At 33.8% G+C, this 17,725-nt stretch overlaps 2 protein-coding genes and 1 long non-coding RNA gene across 11 annotated transcripts in view; 1 reads left to right on the forward strand and 2 right to left on the reverse strand.

The window, feature by feature from the left end:
* LOC110886111 overlaps positions 1 to 13,937 on the reverse strand; it is a 38,753-nt gene extending 24,816 nt beyond the window's left edge. Inside the window, exons 1-2 of the long non-coding RNA XR_002562624.2 lie at positions 13,900 to 13,937; positions 13,720 to 13,805 (exon numbers count right to left, since the gene is read on the reverse strand). This is a non-coding gene — a long non-coding RNA (uncharacterized LOC110886111). The remainder of the gene's footprint in view (positions 1 to 13,719; positions 13,806 to 13,899) is intronic.
* Positions 8,748 to 11,699, forward strand: LOC118483182. Of its 9 annotated transcripts, none has more exons than XR_004869797.1 (6): positions 8,748 to 8,838; positions 8,900 to 9,004; positions 9,380 to 9,649; positions 10,490 to 10,563; positions 10,817 to 10,960; positions 11,314 to 11,698. XR_004869797.1 is itself a non-coding variant. In XM_035978713.1 (5 exons), the coding sequence occupies exons 2-5, from the start codon at positions 8,992 to 8,994 to the stop codon at positions 11,341 to 11,343; spliced, it is 312 nt and encodes a 103-aa protein (XP_035834606.1). In that variant the 5' UTR covers positions 8,748 to 8,838; positions 8,900 to 8,991; the 3' UTR covers positions 11,344 to 11,699. The 9 variants fall into 9 exon arrangements, 2 of the variants coding, with proteins under 2 accessions (XP_035834606.1, XP_035834607.1); XR_004869796.1 differs by having other exon boundaries at positions 8,751 to 9,004; positions 9,380 to 9,445; positions 9,525 to 9,649; positions 11,314 to 11,697; XM_035978713.1 differs by lacking the exon at positions 10,490 to 10,563 and having other exon boundaries at positions 9,525 to 9,649; positions 11,314 to 11,699.
* A 2,905-nt stretch (positions 13,938 to 16,842) lies between the features above and the next one.
* On the reverse strand, positions 16,843 to 17,247 carry LOC110882962. Its single transcript, XM_022130837.1, has one exon. It carries the CDS (start codon positions 17,245 to 17,247, stop codon positions 16,843 to 16,845), a length of 405 nt encoding a protein of 134 aa, XP_021986529.1.
* Positions 17,248 to 17,725: the final 478 nt, after the last annotated feature.

Raw genomic sequence — 17,725 nt, forward strand, 5'->3', positions numbered from 1 at the left:
CAAATCCATTCAACGATTACCCTAGTGTGTTACTTAACCGAATTAACAGCCCAAATACAATATACAACTCTACTTTAATATTAACAAGTTAATATTAATAATAGTCCATTTGGTTTCGGCCCATACCAACACTTTCCCACAATAATAATAGTCTTTGTGGTGTGTGTAGGATAATGAGGGTGGCCCAAAACCATACGTGACTTTACATTAACATGCACTCCAACAATTTGCACACCCCACCCATCGAGTATTTTAGGAACTGTGCGGCCCCACCCTAAAAATGTAACCGTCATTGTATAACATGCATATGGGGCTATGCTACACCGATATGCAATTGACCCCTTTCTAATCTCTATCCACCGCCCCACTTTCTTGATCCTAACAATCACATGCCCCAAGTATCAGTGGCCGCCAACTACATTTGAACATCATCTTTTTGGCCACTTGATGTTTTAATTTAATCATTTAAAATGCAATAAGTCAAACATGCCACATGATTTACTAGCACACAATTCAAACTCACTGATTAAACATGTGCGGACCATAACCCATGCAAAGTCCAACATAATTTAGGTGATCCGGTTTCCAAGGCAGCCCATGTGAAACGTTACCCAAGGTTGTTACCCAACCCTAAGCATGCAGCCTATATTTGGTCCCTACCTACGGCCGACGTTGGTTTCAATCAACATCAACCTCCGATTCCCTAATTATCATCAACCGATTACTCATAGCAATTAAAAAGTCAATTCAAGCAATCAAGTTATTTGTAAAGCTTCAGGCTATCATTATTATTTATATAAACAGTACCGCACAACAACATGTTATCTAACCCTAGACCAATGATTTATATTGTACTAAATATGATCACCACATATGCTACAAAACTAGTCATCATCTTGCTGATCGGTTATTAACATATTCCATTATGATAATGAACTTTTCAACATCACATACATTCTCATAATCACACTTTTGCATATATCAAGGCAACATAAGTAAACGAGAGTACAAATAGTCAACTAACCGGAATAGTGGGTGCTCAATACAAGGGACTTCGATGAAGAGAGGGGGGAAATGTGCCTGCCGTCGCCAATCAGGGAAGGGGTAGGGTTTGTTGTAGTTTTTGAGATTAACCAAGATGTTTATACGCACAAGGCTTTATAAAAGGAGTAATACTACATTAAAGTGGGCCGCTTATTTAGTTCTCTTCGGCTACACTCTTTAGGCCCAATTATCAATTCATACAATGACAATCCAGCACACAAGGAATTACTTGAGCCTTGGGCCGATATGGTGAGTGTTGTGAGTGCTTGCAAGGTATAGTTATAAAGCCCAAATTATACGCGACCCTACAGTTTCCGTTAAGTTATAAAACCCAGTTAAACAAGCGTCTAAGTTTAACCTTGAAAGTTCGGGTTGTCACATCATCCCCAACTTGAAAGAAATTTCGTCCCGAAATTTGACAAGTAAGAACTGAGGAGTGAAGTGAGGAAATTAGGATTATTGCGGATTTTGCTCGGGTGTCACATCCTCCCCATGTTACAGAAATTTCGTCCTCGAAATTTAGGCTATATTATACTCTAGGCTCCAATTATGAGTTTGTCGATAATTCACTAAACACGTAGTTAAATACGGTTTCACGAAAGTTCACTAAATAATATATAAGTCATATAGCATATAAAGTCAGATAACATATAAATTCACATAAGTTATATTTCTTTATTTGTTCAGGAATAGTGTTCTAATTGTTCATCAACGTTCGAGTACAACCCATGTGTAATTCCGTAATTCCCCGAATTACCATTATGTGAGTGCTATGCATGAATGAGTGTTTGAGGTAATAGAGTTTGTGTTAATTGTGTTAAACTAAAAATGTCTTGCTCTTAAGTAGAAACACAAGTTGAGTTAATAGGAGCTTGATAATGAAGAATGTTGTGACAAGTTATGCTAAGCTCAAGAGATGCTCACAAAAGTTGAAATACGAGTGTGTCATACATCTGTATGGCATAGCCTGATGCATTTAACATGTGCGACCGGGGGGGGGGGGGTTGTTGCACTAAATATAACTTAGGTGAGCTATACGCCTTCGAATTTTGGGGACTTGCAAGAAGGCAGTGTTTAGTTATCATGGATGTTGTATATTAAGTAGCCAACACTTCACGAAGCAAGTGTATCTAATGTATATCTAGAGCTTACCAGAATTGAGGCGAATGTCGTACATCATAACCGAAGGGTCGACGAAATAAACCGAACCGGAAATGTGTTAAGGTAGTTGGTTATAGGCTAAAATGCTCAACCTTAAAATCACGTGTGTTGGGTGCACCACCAAGATTTACTCGAAGCAAAGTATGTGAATGTGATAAAGTGAGTGTAAAGGATATATGTTTATATATGGTATCGTTACCGGCGATCAGAACTGGTGTAGTCACCCCTATCGAAGATCAAAGGTGATGCCATCGTATGTGAGAATTCGAGAAAGAAAATATAATTTCTTGGAACAGGTGATTCAAGCAATTCAATCAATCGATTGGATGAAAACTCAAGTTAGACATTAATCCCTAATTCAGACGGGTATCGTCTTGACTCGCTCATTCAGAGGGGAAAAGAGATTTTCAGTTGATATTGATCGTGATATTTTGGTCGCAGTTGGTTGTAGTAGATGACCAGCCTTCGGTCAAAGAGAGATAAGCATGGAACAAAGAGGTCAATGAAGCTATACATAAGCATGGTGCTTTCACACGGAAAAGGGTGTTGACTTCGACATACCTCACGGAAGTACAAATTTTATTTTATGCTCCTACACTTAATGAACTTAAGTATGGCCTGTTGCTTCTCGATTAATGTTCGCAGAGAGAGATTTAGACAAACGAGAATTAGCGTACCCCAGGGTTAGACAAGGACTATGATATCCATTTTACCACAACCAGATAAGACGCGAAACACATACCGAGACGTGACTATCATCAATCTGTTCCACATAATTGTTTCAGAATCACTAGTAGAATAATAAATCCGATGATGATGGTGTAGTTGGTTGCACACACAAGCGGTATAATTAGAAATAAGGTGACACTACCGGTCATTGGAGGCGTTACATTGAGGGTGTTGACACAATAAGAATTATGTTGAAGAGTAACGGTTGGTCGAATTCATAGTGATCCGGTTTAATCGGAGCGTTCTCCACAGTCGTCAAGCCTGCCGTATGCGAATAAGAATGGTTCACTAAAATCTATGTACGAAATTGAGTGTGTAATTAGTCGAACACGTATGAAGCCAAATTTGAAGGGTTGAACTAAGGCGTGTGTATTAGGAACATCAAGGACGTCACCAAAAGGTTTCATCACAAGGACACGAAAATATTTTCGAAATGATATGGTCATAAAATAATACACAACCATCCTCAGAGTACAAGAAGTGATCACTACATATCAAAAGAAGAGTTTATCAGGTTATTTTTAAACTAGAGCACAATGTTATAGGAGTTTATGCGTAGACAATCGAGAATGTAGTGTGACCATGATAATGGAATGATAGGTTTATCTATATCAAGAACAGTAACTAATGATAGGTTTATCTATACTAAACTGTCACCTTAAACGGTAAGCGTCGGCCAAGGCAAGGGCTAGGGGATAGACTAGCTTAGAGAGGAAAACTGTTATGTAATAGCAATTCTAGCAATACAAGGAGTAAGATTATTGTTTATGTCATCATGTTTATCCGGGAGTTGATTAGCTTATACCTCCGTCCTCCGTTGTCCCTCATGGTTCTATATAAGAGAAGGGAACAATCTTAAGGGTCAAAATGAGGTAAAAGTCGAGTATCACATTGAAATCTACAAACTACCAAGTTTACACACAATAGGGCAGAACCCTTCTCACGCTCATTAAGCCTCACTGGGATTTGCATGCACCTCGTGTTATTATTATGTGTGCACCCATAATAATAAGGCGATTTGCATGCTTATCTCAGTGCCTCTTAACTTGCGCTAAAAGGTTCCCCACATTCAAATAACAAGCGAAAGGTTTTATAGGATCAAGAATCACAATAGTCGAAGGGAAGTGTCACACTAGCAGTTCACATAACAGGGGTTGGTAATGTAAGGGCTCATGCTGTTGTGCCAAGTGTGCAGTCACGTGTAATGTTATACATAAGTGTACGCTAGTTATACTATGCAATAGTAGATGAGAAACGAACCTTGCAGTCTGGAGCTGAGTGTCATGGTCGATTTCGGTACTGTTCGGTTATAGTCTGGTTTTATGAAAACGTTTTAAAACCAAGTTCACTATAACCAATGGCTCTGATACCAAACTGTCACACCCCCAAAATACCACCTAGGGAGTGTACCTGTTAGGCGTGTGACAAACCAATAACGAGCCACTAATCATATTGAACCAATCACAAATGTTGAGTAAGATCATCAATTATTACTGAAAAGTACCGTTAATAAGTTTAAATGAAAATCAAGATGTTCAGCGGAAGCATATAAAAGAAAACATAGTTAACTGTTTCAAATTAAATGTATGTAACCAATAAACTCAGCATTCGTGTCCAATCAGCACGACCCATGACCACTCCAGCTACTTCAGACAGCAAGTTCCAAATCCATATAACCTAACAACCTGCGAGCATGCAACAAGTGTATCAGACTACGCTGGTGAGTTCATAGTTTTACGAAAACGTTGTTTACCAAATATGTAGTTAATCCATTGAAGTTAATTCCAGAAGTAATGATGAAAACAATGTTGATAATACCCCAATACAAGACGGCTTCTGATTATTTTGCCCTTTCTCCAATGCTCCTATCAAAGCATTGGTCATGACTAGGTCATTAGTTCAACACCCGTTCTCCCAGATACGGGGTGAGGTTGCCAAACCTAAGTAGCGCTACTAACTAATACCATGTTACCTTCCCGGTAACCAAACAACACGGAGGGACTTTAAAGGTGATAGGAAGAGTATATTATCCAACATTCCCGTTTTTACCCAAAAGACTTGTCCCTCCCAGAATACCCACTGACTGTCCCAACCACCGGGACGCATGCTCAAGAAAGATGAACTCACCTTTGGTTTGCTCGGTAAGATTAAGTATGTGTTCATAATTTGATCAATCCAATCCTAGTATGGTTTCAATGCCAGTCAGTTACTCATACACATAAATCACATAGCTCCATTATGCAAGTAATGAACAAGCTTGGCACATATTGTCACACAGGTTACAACAAGCATTCCGCATCATTAAACACCGTATTCATAACATAGAGAGTGTTGGGTTCATAAGTGATCCATATTACCCATCCACACAACTCATGGCAAACAAATCCATTCAACGATTACCCTAGTGTGTTACTTAACCGAATTAACAGCCCAAATACAATATACAACTCTACTTTAATATTAACAAGTTAATATTAATAATAGTCCATTTGGTTTCGGCCCATACCAACACTTTCCCACAATAATAATAGTCTTTGTGGTGTGTGTAGGATAATGAGGGTGGCCCAAAACCATACGTGACTTTACATTAACATGCACTCCAACAATTTGCACACCCCACCCATCGAGTATTTTAGGAACTGTGCGGCCCCACCCTAAAAATGTAACCGTCATTGTATAACATGCATATGGGGCTATGCTACACCGATATGCAATTGACCCCTTTCTAATCTCTATCCACCGCCCCACTTTCTTGATCCTAACAATCACATGCCCCAAGTATCAGTGGCCGCCAACTACATTTGAACATCATCTTTTTGGCCACTTGATGTTTTAATTTAATCATTTAAAATGCAATAAGTCAAACATGCCACATGATTTACTAGCACACAATTCAAACTCACTGATTAAACATGTGCGGACCATAACCCATGCAAAGTCCAACATAATTTAGGTGATCCGGTTTCCAAGGCAGCCCATGTGAAACGTTACCCAAGGTTGTTACCCAACCCTAAGCATGCAGCCTATATTTGGTCCCTACCTACGGCCGACGTTGGTTTCAATCAACATCAACCTCCGATTCCCTAATTATCATCAACCGATTACTCATAGCAATTAAAAAGTCAATTCAAGCAATCAAGTTATTTGTAAAGCTTCAGGCTATCATTATTATTTATATAAACAGTACCGCACAACAACATGTTATCTAACCCTAGACCAATGATTTATATTGTACTAAATATGATCACCACATATGCTACAAAACTAGTCATCATCTTGCTGATCGGTTATTAACATATTCCATTATGATAATGAACTTTTCAACATCACATACATTCTCATAATCACACTTTTGCATATATCAAGGCAACACAAGTAAACGAGAGTACAAATAGTCAACTAACCGGAATAGTGGGTGCTCAATACAAGGGACTTCGATGAAGAGAGGGGGGGAAATGTGCCTGCCGTCGCCAATCAGGGAAGGGGTAGGGTTTGTTGTAGTTTTTGAGATTAACCAAGATGTTTATACGCACAAGGCTTTATAAAAGGAGTAATACTACATTAAAGTGGGCCGCTTATTTAGTTCTCTTCGGCTACACTCTTTAGGCCCAATTATCAATTCATACAATGACAATCCAGCACACAAGGAATTACTTGAGCCTTGGGCCGATATGGTGAGTGTTGTGAGTGCTTGCAAGGTATAGTTATAAAGCCCAAATTATACGCGACCCTACAGTTTCCGTTAAGTTATAAAACCCAGTTAAACAAGCGTCTAAGTTTAACCTTGAAAGTTCGGGTTGTCACATCATCCCCAACTTGAAAGAAATTTCGTCCCGAAATTTGACAAGTAAGAACTGAGGAGTGAAGTGAGGAAATTAGGATTATTGCGGATTTTGCTCGGGTGTCACATGGTCGATTTGACTTTTTAAAGTCAATCGACTTATCAACTTATTCATTGCACATTTTCACTCTAATTTCAAACACCTTAGTTTTCATTTAGGCATTTTAACAAACACCTAATGTGCATACATTGTTTTTACACATTTTACAACTAGGTAACATGATTTCAAGCATCTATATCACGATCTTAACATCAATTCCTCTATATCATATAACAACCCATTTCATGGTAAATATGATTTATGTACCCAAACACCTAAATGGTTCAAGTACTTTGTCTTACTAACTAATATGATGATTCTAATCACAAGTTTGACACTAACATCATCATATCATAAAAACCCATCTCAAGTCATGTATGTTAAACACTCAAACTTGCAATTTGTTCAAGTATCTTGTTTCTACTAACAACTATGATGATTTTAAACATGTGTAAACCATCATCTTCACTACATAATCAAAACCCACTTAGCACAAAATAGGTTAATCATCAAATCCCTAGTTTTGACAACAATTCATCAAGCTTTCTACTAGGGTTTGTTTCTAGACTAAGATATAATCACAACAACACTCATGGATTCAACATTCATTCCAGAATTTCGATTTTGATTATTCATCATAATCTCAAAGTGTCACAAAATCGTAAAATTCGACATACCTTGTAATCCCCATGACTAGGTGATCATGAATTCGTGTTCATGCATCTGATTTGAGCTAGTTCTGCCCTTCAATTTGGTGGTTCTTGGCACTTTAGGGTTTTGAGCAAGAGAGCCTTCCTGGCTCTGGTTAAAATCGCAGACATACACACACGTATGTGTGTGTTTTATTTATTTATTTTGTTTTGATAAAAACTTATCTCATTTGCCCAGGTTTAGTCCCTCAATTTACCCAAGTTATTTAAAGGGTTATCAATTTCTTGTTTCTTTTATTGTTTTAACAACACTTAACCAACTAGGTTGATATCCCTAGTTACTTAATGGGTTTGGAGAAGTCATAACCCGTAGTATTTCTAAGTCCCGTTAACCCGTCGGGCTTTATATACGCTTTGTTTTCTCAAAGCGTTTATTCTCTTTCTAATTTTATTAACATAAAATTATTTATTAAAATCCTAATTTTTCACCGGGTTAGTTTTACCACTAACGGTATTTTACCCGTTCCTAGTATTAACGGGGTTTAATTACCAAACCCGTTTTCGGGGTGTTACATGAAGGTACCGCCTTTGGGTCGTTTTTGGCGGACCCCATTTAGGGGTTTCAATTCTTTCAAGAACAATTACCTCCTTGTGGACTCTCTCATGATGGGTAAATGTTTTTACTTTTATTTGGTGGTACATTTTTGTTCATGTTATCTATAATGGGTTGTTGTCAATTGTTGTTGATTTGTTGTTTCTTGTGATTTGAGGGTTATTATGATAAATTGGATCTGGGTTGTTCAAGATTTGTTGTGAATGTTGATAAAGTTGATAGCTTTTTTAGATCTATGTTATATGTTTGGTTACTACCTAACTTAGTGTATATATCCCAACACAATCCCAATGGTATAATAATTTTTATAGGTCCAGAGTCTTAAGTAGATAAACAACATAGTTTTTTTTAAATTGTTTATTAGTAATTGATTATGTTCATTGGTCGATAGCTAACCTATGTATATCTATTTGATCATCTGTGATTGAGTTTTTTTGTTAGATTTGATAATGCATATGTTGCTGCAAGGCAAACAGAATTTTGTATTTTGTTAAGATTTTGCTTCACAAAATTTTTTATTTTTTTGTTGGATTTGACAATGAAATCAACCCAGATGGATCCTTTATTCGACATGTAATTTGAAACTGAAGAACTCTGGCTATAGGGAATTTTCTGTTTTCCCTAGCGGCGTCGTGTTATACCCGGTCAAAGCACCAGTTGGGAATCATGACCAATATGTCCCAAGCCACCTGAGCACCACACCACACCACCTCCTACTTATCCTAAATCGATCAATTAGCGATGTTTTACCGATAGTGTGGTAAGTTCTGACCCCACTTCTTCATTTTTTCGACAACTGATGAATGATTCTGGTGGTTTAGGTCTTTAGTTGGTGGTTGATGATATTGGTTTTTCGCTGGCCGGTGAGTGAAGCGGCTAGAAGTGGTTCCGACACGTGTGATTGTGACAATTGATGGGTTTTACAGGTAAGGAGAAGGGTGGAGATATAGCTAATCACAAAAGTGATATTGGTTAAATTATTGGATGGGTGTTTGTACAGGTTATTATCAAGTATATTAACGCTTTATCTCTACGTTAGGGTTGTAATAAGAAAATTTCACTTCTTGCTTTTAGGATATACTTTTATGCATCTGAATTTCTGAACATGTACTTTTTATAAAATTGGAGTATGCCTTGGTAGCTAATTAGCCATCGTGAACAAATCATCAAAATTAATTCTGGTAACTTTCAACGAATGATTTTTATTCAAAACTATAATATTTTTCGTAAGTAATTAAACAAAAAATAAGGGAATTTGTTAAAAGTAAGACTACTTAGCTTCAATGTTGATGGTTGAGCAGTTTACATTGGCATCAAATAAGGGAATTTTTGGATTTCAAGGGAACTCTTTTATGAGAGGAGTTACAGTGAGCAATTTGGAATTCCAAGATTATAAACTTAGGCCATATTATTGGTATTAAGATTGTGCTGATGCTTTATTGAAAGGTGGGAAGCATGGTGGTGCTGATGCCATTGTTGATGAAGTTCCTTACATCAAGATGTTTCTTAGTAAGTACTCTGATGCCTGTGCTATGGTTTCATCTCAACCCATTACTTTTGATTTTGGCTTCGTAAGTACCCTTCTCACATTGACCACTTGCCATATTATAAATATTCATGCATCTTAATTTGCTTTTGGGAAGTGGCGGATCTTGGACTTTAAGATGGGGGAGGGAGGCGAAAGTTTTCAAGAAAAATTTCAGGCAGGGGCCGAACTCGATATATTGGTCAACTAGATAGTCTGTCAGTGTCATGTAAAGGTTACAGCCACTTAAAAAAGTGTTTTTTAGAACATTGAACACACATACCCCTCTAATTCTACTCCTAAATCTACATATGTCCATCATGGGACTCGATCTCTTAACCTCATGGGGAGGGACACCACTATGTACAAACATTGGTAGTACTAGGCTACAAGACCTTTGGTTCTTTTAAAGTATCAAGCTAGATCATCTAAAACCTCTTTTAACTTAAAATTAAGACTACTTAGTGTTATTCGAAATTAGAATATCTTTCGTTAGTAATAAAAACGAAAACTACAGGAAAAGTTGTGTAGAATTTCGAGGAATTGGCATTCGAGATCGAAGTGTCGGTACACCATACTTTTACAGAAATATGAAAAAGTCGGTCGGTTTGTTAAGTTTTTGGTTTCAAGATTCCATTACGCAATATTGTCGGTGCCACATATGATAGCCTAAAACATTATATAAATGAACTACCATCTATTGAAAAATCACAACCAAGTTTCTCACATATTTTTTAATTTATACATGAATCGTATTCTTATAGTCGATAGGATTATGGGTGACTATCATTTGGTGCAAGTGTACGCAAATTCAGAGACATTAGAAATGATAGGTAAGATAGATGTACTGATGTTTTGTCTAATCGGTTGTTAACTATGATTACAGGTAAGGAGAAGGGTGGAGATATAGCTAATCACAAAAGTGATATTGGTTAAATTATTGGATGGGTGTTTGTACAGGTTATTATCAAGTATATTAACGCTTTAACTCTACGTTAGGGTTGTAATAAGGAAATTTCACTTCTTGCTTTTAGGATATACTTTTATGCATCTGAATTTCTGAACATGTACTTTTTATAAAATTGGAGTATGCCTTGGTAGCTAATTAGCCATCGTGAAAAAATCATCAAAATTAATTCTGGTAACTTTCAAAAAATTGCCATGTTATAATATGCTATTCTTTTTGAGTTAATATGCTGATTTTTATATGCAGGTCATAGATTGGTCAATGTGGTCTTTTAAATATCTTTTTCTTGAGAGAAGTTGGGCTAATATGAAAGGTGATATGACGGTTGCTATTCCAAAAAGTTCAACTCCGCCAACAATGTTGAAGCTCTTTAAGGGGCAACCTTCAGTGGTGAGAAATCTTGAAATTTTGGTCACGGGTCAAAACGGGTTGGGCTGACCCACAAACTTTCCACTAACTGATCGAATTCAAACCCATTTAGAGAGTTATGAATTACTATTACATTTGTTCTATTTGTAAGTAATAATTATATTTACAATTTTGTATTTTTTTTTTAACCAGTGTGGTACGAGTTTTATTCAAAGCTTCTATTATATAACCAGTGTGGTACGAGTTTTATTCAAAGCGGCTAGAACTGTATATAGTCAACAACATACATAAGCAAAAGTATTTATTACTACCACATAGTTGGATTTAAACGATCATGATACTTGTGTTGTTTTCTTTGTTTTGTATTATCGTAGGATAAAGCTCACCAAATATTATTATATTAACACGAGGTGGAGAAGATGTATTCCTACAAACTGGGCGTGTTCAGTTCAACTTCAGCCACTTACAGCTAGCATGGAAGCAATGCCTATACTCAGGTATGCATATGCATATGCATCTGACTATCTCCTTCACATTGTATACTAGTAGGCATATGGAACATTTCGTTCATTTCCAAATTCTATTTAAACATCGACAAAGACGAGAAACCTACAAATAATACATCAAATGTGGTGTATAAAGAAGTTTTTAATGACTTGTGATTTTTGCATCACTTCCTTTTTTCAGTTCATTGTAGTTTACTAATTTCATTAGTACTTGAACGTTTATTTATTTCAAAGGATTATTTTAACAATGTTAAGTTATATATTTGTGTGTTAGTCCACCCGTGAAGTTCGCGGGTTCTTAAACTAGTATTATTATATATTTATTTAATATAATATGAACAAGACCTAACTTGTATGTTAAATGGGATGAAAAAAAAAGAAATGAAGCAAGGCTGTCAACAGCCTTGTCTGGTCGCAAGCATCAAGACAGCGGCATGTTTTTTTTTAATTCATTTAACCCCAACTAAATCATTAATTACTCAACTAACCCAACCCTAAACCCTTCTCTATATAAACCCAAGTGCCTCCAAGCCCTTTTCACTTTTCTAAACACTCCCAACTCTCTCTAATCACTCCCAAATCATCCAAATTCGCAGTTGATTGCAGTAATTTGGGCAGAAGCATACCCCTTCACTAAAGTGAGCATAACTCACTCATTTCTTATCCGATTTAGTTGATTCTTTTTCTTATGTGCTTGGATTGACCTTAGCGTCGGCTCCATGGGTATTTCATAGAGAATAAGGCCTTGGAACTCCGGCAAATAGGCTCCAAAGTTCACTGTTTTCATTTATCTTTATTAATCCTTGTTCAAACTTGAGTTTAACTCACTCAAACCCACGTCCGTATGCTTATAACCTCTTACATGGTTAGTTAAGCTTAAAAACGGGGCTGAGACATACAAAATCAGAGGTTAATCCTCAAATACTTTCTGTTTTTGTTTAGGGTTTTTGACCCACAAGTGGTGTTCAAGCTTCAAGCTTGATAAATGTGTGATTGTGGACCAACTTGGGTTGTCCAACATAGAATCCCCACATTACTTGATGATTTCTCATAGTGTAGATGTTTATTATTCTTGTATTAATATTAGTTCATGACCCTCCTTGTATGTTTTTACATCAAGTGTAGTGGTGAACCATAAGAGGTACCTAAATGGAAGCTTGTTCTTCCTACCTCCTACATGAATTCTATGACACAATAGAGGTACCTAAATGAAGAATAATCTTCTACCTCATGCTTGATTAATGGACTAAATAATACCTATAATACTTATACCTATACATACTATTCGAACTCTTGATGGTGGACTTGTGTTTATTTGTCAAGATATTAGAATAACATCATCTAAGGCATAAGACTTGTTACGATTCTAATGAGTATATTACTCATGAAAACATTAACCCTTGAGGTTTCATAGTATCAAGAACAAGTACTTAGTGTTAAAAGATGATTACTTTTGAATACTTATATTCTTGTGTTTTAACTTCCTAAATCCCTAAACAAACACATTCCACCTTCTAACCTCATCAACTTCGTCACATTGGATAATCGAAAAGCATATGCAAATTTGTGAGTATACTCGCAACCCCCTTTTTATATTTACCACTTTTTGGGGTGTAACATGTTTTACTATTAAACTACACTTAAACTTATTCTTTATGCAATAAACAAAACAGTCCTTATACATGAATACTATGTTATGATACTTGATGCTTACGTGGACCATACTTATGTGATATGTTTTAGTCATTAGCTCTCACGAGCCTCCCTTCGACATGTATAGCGCTATAGGAGTAACGCACCGCCCCCCTTAAACTTGGGTCATGTTGAATTAATTAAACTTTCTTGCGTAAACAGAGGTTGGCTAGAAATATTGCATGCCACGCTAGGTTGATCTCGTATAGACTAAGTTGCCATGTGGATTCGTTTTAAACTTTTATACTTATACTTATACCTATGCTTAAACTTGTATACTCGCCTTTGCTTTTGCATTGAATTGTATTTTAAACATGTTACAGGTTGATGATGACGATGCTATGAAAAGAAGTAGCGTTGATGCCTAGATACACATATAGACGTTTAGGTTTAATATGTTGTATCAATTTTGCTTATGTTGTTATGTACTTCTTTGAACCTGTTGTATTTGAATTTCTTGTAACGTTGACAATTTACTTTATGAAATGAAATCGGTTTATTAAATATTGTCACAAATAGCGTTATGATGTCTCTAGCAATCTTCACACTTCGTCTCATCCCGATGTTTCCGCCATATCAAACCTGAAGATGAAACAATCTTGTAAGAGAAACACCGCAGAACCATTAGCCGGCGCCCCATCTCTTGATCTAACTCTCGATAAGAAACCCTAGCAATGGTTACATGAAAAGACCCAAAACACAAAGGATTACTGTAAATAAGAGGAAATCATGAAAGTATTTCAATAAAAAAGAAGAACAAACCTTTTGATGAAGTAATGGATGAACAAATGAAGGATGTACGCCAAAATCTAATTTACAGCGTTTATGAAATTTGAATCGCCGGAATATAGAGAGAGAAGGAACCCTGAGCATTTGTAAAAACCGAGTTTCTAAAGAAAGAGGAGAAGTGAGAAGAGAGATATATAAGGAAAATGGCAGTGGTACTGTTGAGCGGGAAAAGAGAATTGAGGATGCCCTAATTAAGTGACACGTGACCCAAATAACTTTCATTTATTATATATAATAGATAATAGATAGGTTAGAATGAGTTTAGGTCAATATGGGCTTTGTCAAGATGGATTTGGGAATGATAAAAAATTCTAAAAAAGCCAAAAAATTATAAAAAACAAAAAATTCTAAAAATTCTAAAAAACAAAAGAAAATTCTTAAAAATCAAAAAAATAATAAAATATCAAAAAAATAATAAAAAATCCAAAAAATTCTAAAAGATAAAAAAAATAATAAAAAATCAAAAATTTCCAAAAAATCAAAAAAATTATAAAAAAAGAAAAAAATTCTAAAAATCAAAAAAATAAAAAATAATAAAAAAATTTTGAAAAATCCTAAAAATCATAAAATCTATAAAAAATCAAAAATATTCTAAAAAATCCAAAAAATTATAAAAAATTCAAAAATATCAAAAAAAAAAATTAAAAAATCAAAAAAATTCGAAAAAATCAAAAAAATAATAAAAATTCTAAAAAATAAAAAAATTCTAAAAAATAAAATAAATTCTAAAAAATAATAAAAATCCAAAAAACTCTAAAAAATCTAAAATAATTCAAAAAATAATAAAAAATCCAGAAAAATTTAAAAAAAATCAAAAAAACCAAAAAAAAAATAATAAAAACCAAAAAATTCTAAACAATCAAAAAAATTCTTAAAAATCAAAAAATTCTAAAAAATCAAAAATATTTTAAAAAATCCAAAAAATCATAAAATATTCTAAAAATAAAAAAAATGTTAAAAATCCTAAAAACTTTTCTTAGAATTTTTTGGATTTTTTAGGATTTTTTGGATTTTTTATTATTTTTTTGATTTTTATACTTTTTATTTATTTTTAATATTTTTTGACTTTTTAGACTTTTTTGGAATTTTTTTATTTTTTATAATTTTATAGAAATTTTTGGATTTTTAAAAATTTTTGGATTTTTATTATTTTTATTATTTTTTTAGGATTTTTTGATTTTCTAAAATTTTTTATTTTTTATTATTTTTTGATTTTTTAGAAATTTTTGGATTTTTATTATTTTTTATTTTTTAGAATTGTTTTGATTTTTTTATTTTCTTGATTTTTTTTATTTTTTAGAATTTTTTGGTTTTTTAATTATTTTTTTAGTTTTTGATTAGTTATTATATTTTTGATTTTTTATATTTTTTTAATTTTTTGGATTTTTTTGATTTATTAGATTTTTTATTTTTTATTATTTTTTAATTTTTTAGAATTTTTTTTATTTTTATTATTTTTTGGATTTTTTAGAATTTTTTGGATTTTTATTATTTTTTAGAATTTTTTTTGGATTTTTTATTTTTTTATATTTTAGAATTTTTTGGATTATTTATTATTTTTTTGATTTTTTTATTTTTTAGATTTTTTGGTTTTTTTTTTTTTGAATTTTTTGGATTCTTTTGATTTATTAGAATTTTTTGATTTTTTTATTATTTTTTTGATTTTTTAGAATTTTTTTTATTTTTTTTTATTTTTTTGGATTTTTTACTATTTATTTTTATTTTTTAGAATTTTTGGATGTTTTAGAATTTTTTTGGATTTTCTATTATTTTTTTGGATTTTTTAGAATGTTTTTTATTTTTTTTTATTTTTCTACTTTTTTAGAAAATTTTTGTTATTTTTTAAATTTTTATTATTTGTGAAGCCACCACTATGAACACTCGAATAAGATGAAAAATCTGCTTGTGATGCTCTTTTTTGAGTTACCCATTTACCATGTGTAATACCCATCCTTACCCATGAATTATTTTAAATAGGTACGTATAACCCATCCTTAGTTATTTCTTAACCCATCCTAACCCATTCTTATTTTAAAATAACCCAAAATAACCTAAAAAACCCAAATGGATTTTATTTACCAGGCTACTTATAGTGATCAAAACACATACAATGGTAGGAGAGTTCTAATGTTAATCTAAAAACTATTTGATTCTATCAAATATGCTTTATTACTTCAAGATTCGTGTCTGTTTTTAAATCAGCGTGCCTAACAATTTGACATTATTCAATTTCCACTTTCGAGCATCAAAACTCATTTTTCAGTTCATGGGCTGGTCCATGGTGGCATGGATTATGGACACGAACAACGGTTGACCAAAGTTATTAAAAAATATTTTATGCAAACTACAGTTGGCTAAATTCATAATGTTTACATATGCCATTTATGCATAACGTTTTTATTCAAAAGCTTTTGTAATATACAGAATTATGAAACAATTTTCTTACACATGAATGTGATTAACCAAGAACTAAACAAAGGATTGTTAAGGGTTACACCTTTGAAAAGGTAATTGTTTATTGGGTAAATTGCATTTTTGTAATATACCGAATTATGAAACAATTTTCTTACAATAGTAAGAGGAACTAGGTGATTTTAAAAATAAAACTAATACTTAATCTAATTGTTTATTAGGTAAATTGAAAATGTCCTTTAGGTTTAGCAAAATTTCAGGTATTATCCTTCGACTAACGAAATTACAACGGATGTTATTTATATTTTAATTTTTTACAACAAATGTCCTTTATTTTTGAAAGTTATGAGTGGTGTAGTACAAATCGAAAGTTAGGAGTGTTATCGGCCAAACGGTTTTTATTTTTTTATTATTTTTTTTTTTTTTGAAAAGTAAACTTCATTAGAAAACAACCAACCCACAAGACGTGGTGGCCCCAAAAACACAAACTACATATTCACAAAGTTACACCAATCTGTCCACAAAGTTACACAAACTCCATAAAAACCCGTTAGATTTAATCTCACTTAAGATATCTTCAACCCGAACTTGTTTATCTTCAAACCTAAGCTTGTTCCTCGAACGCCAAATGCTCCAACATCCCACCCTCACAACCCCTTGGAAAACTTCTTTCGCTGTATTAGATAACCCAACCGCATTATGAACTTCCAAAAGCTCTCTAACCGATCCAGTAACAAAAAGAGGAACCTTGCACCACAACACGATATGGTGCCAAACCCGTGATGCTATGATGCATTTGGAAAATAAATGGTTGACACTTTCTTCTCTCGACCCACACATGTGACATGTCACATCATCGATATCGATATTCCTATTCTTCAACGCAAGAGCCGTGAGAATTTTTCCCATTTTGGTGCTCCACACGAATGCATTGCACTTTAGCGAAACCAACTTGCACCAATCCATGACATAAGTATTACTATGATCAACCCCCTTAGAAAGACACCGTTTTACCGCTCCAACTGAGAATTCTCCCAGGGCCGTGTCCGAAAATGTTCGAAAATCTCTAGGCCCTGTGCGAACAGAAAATACGGGCCCCTTAAATCTAAATTTTTAAAAAGAATATATATATATATATATATATATATATATATATATATAAAAGTTAAATAAATGAAAATGAATTACTGTCATTTGAATCAACATCAATCATTTAATGTAACTTGACAAAATTAGGCAATTAATGTCATTTGCATTTAATAAATAGAAAAGAAACAAAAAGAAAAACAAAACTGAGGACGTCGGGATTAGAACCCGTGTCTTCTTATTATTAAAGTGACTTTCAAACCACCAAACCAATTACTTCAGGATGATACTTTTCCGACTC

The sequence above is a fragment of the Helianthus annuus genome, chromosome 10 (genome assembly GCF_002127325.2).
Source record: "Helianthus annuus cultivar XRQ/B chromosome 10, HanXRQr2.0-SUNRISE, whole genome shotgun sequence".
Taxonomy (NCBI): domain Eukaryota; kingdom Viridiplantae; phylum Streptophyta; class Magnoliopsida; order Asterales; family Asteraceae; genus Helianthus; species Helianthus annuus.

Coding starts and splice junctions, on each gene's coding strand:
- LOC118483182 (XM_035978713.1), top strand. Junction 9,650..10,816: donor TTACTTTTGATTTTGGCTTC/GTAAGTACCCTT, acceptor TTTTATATGCAG/GTCATAGATTGGTCAATGTG. Junction 10,961..11,313: donor TTAAGGGGCAACCTTCAGTG/GTGAGAAATCTT, acceptor GTATTATCGTAG/GATAAAGCTCACCAAATATT.
- LOC110882962 (XM_022130837.1), bottom strand. CDS start 17,247: ATGGGAAAAATTCTCACGGCTCTTGCGTTGAAGAATAGGAATATCGAT.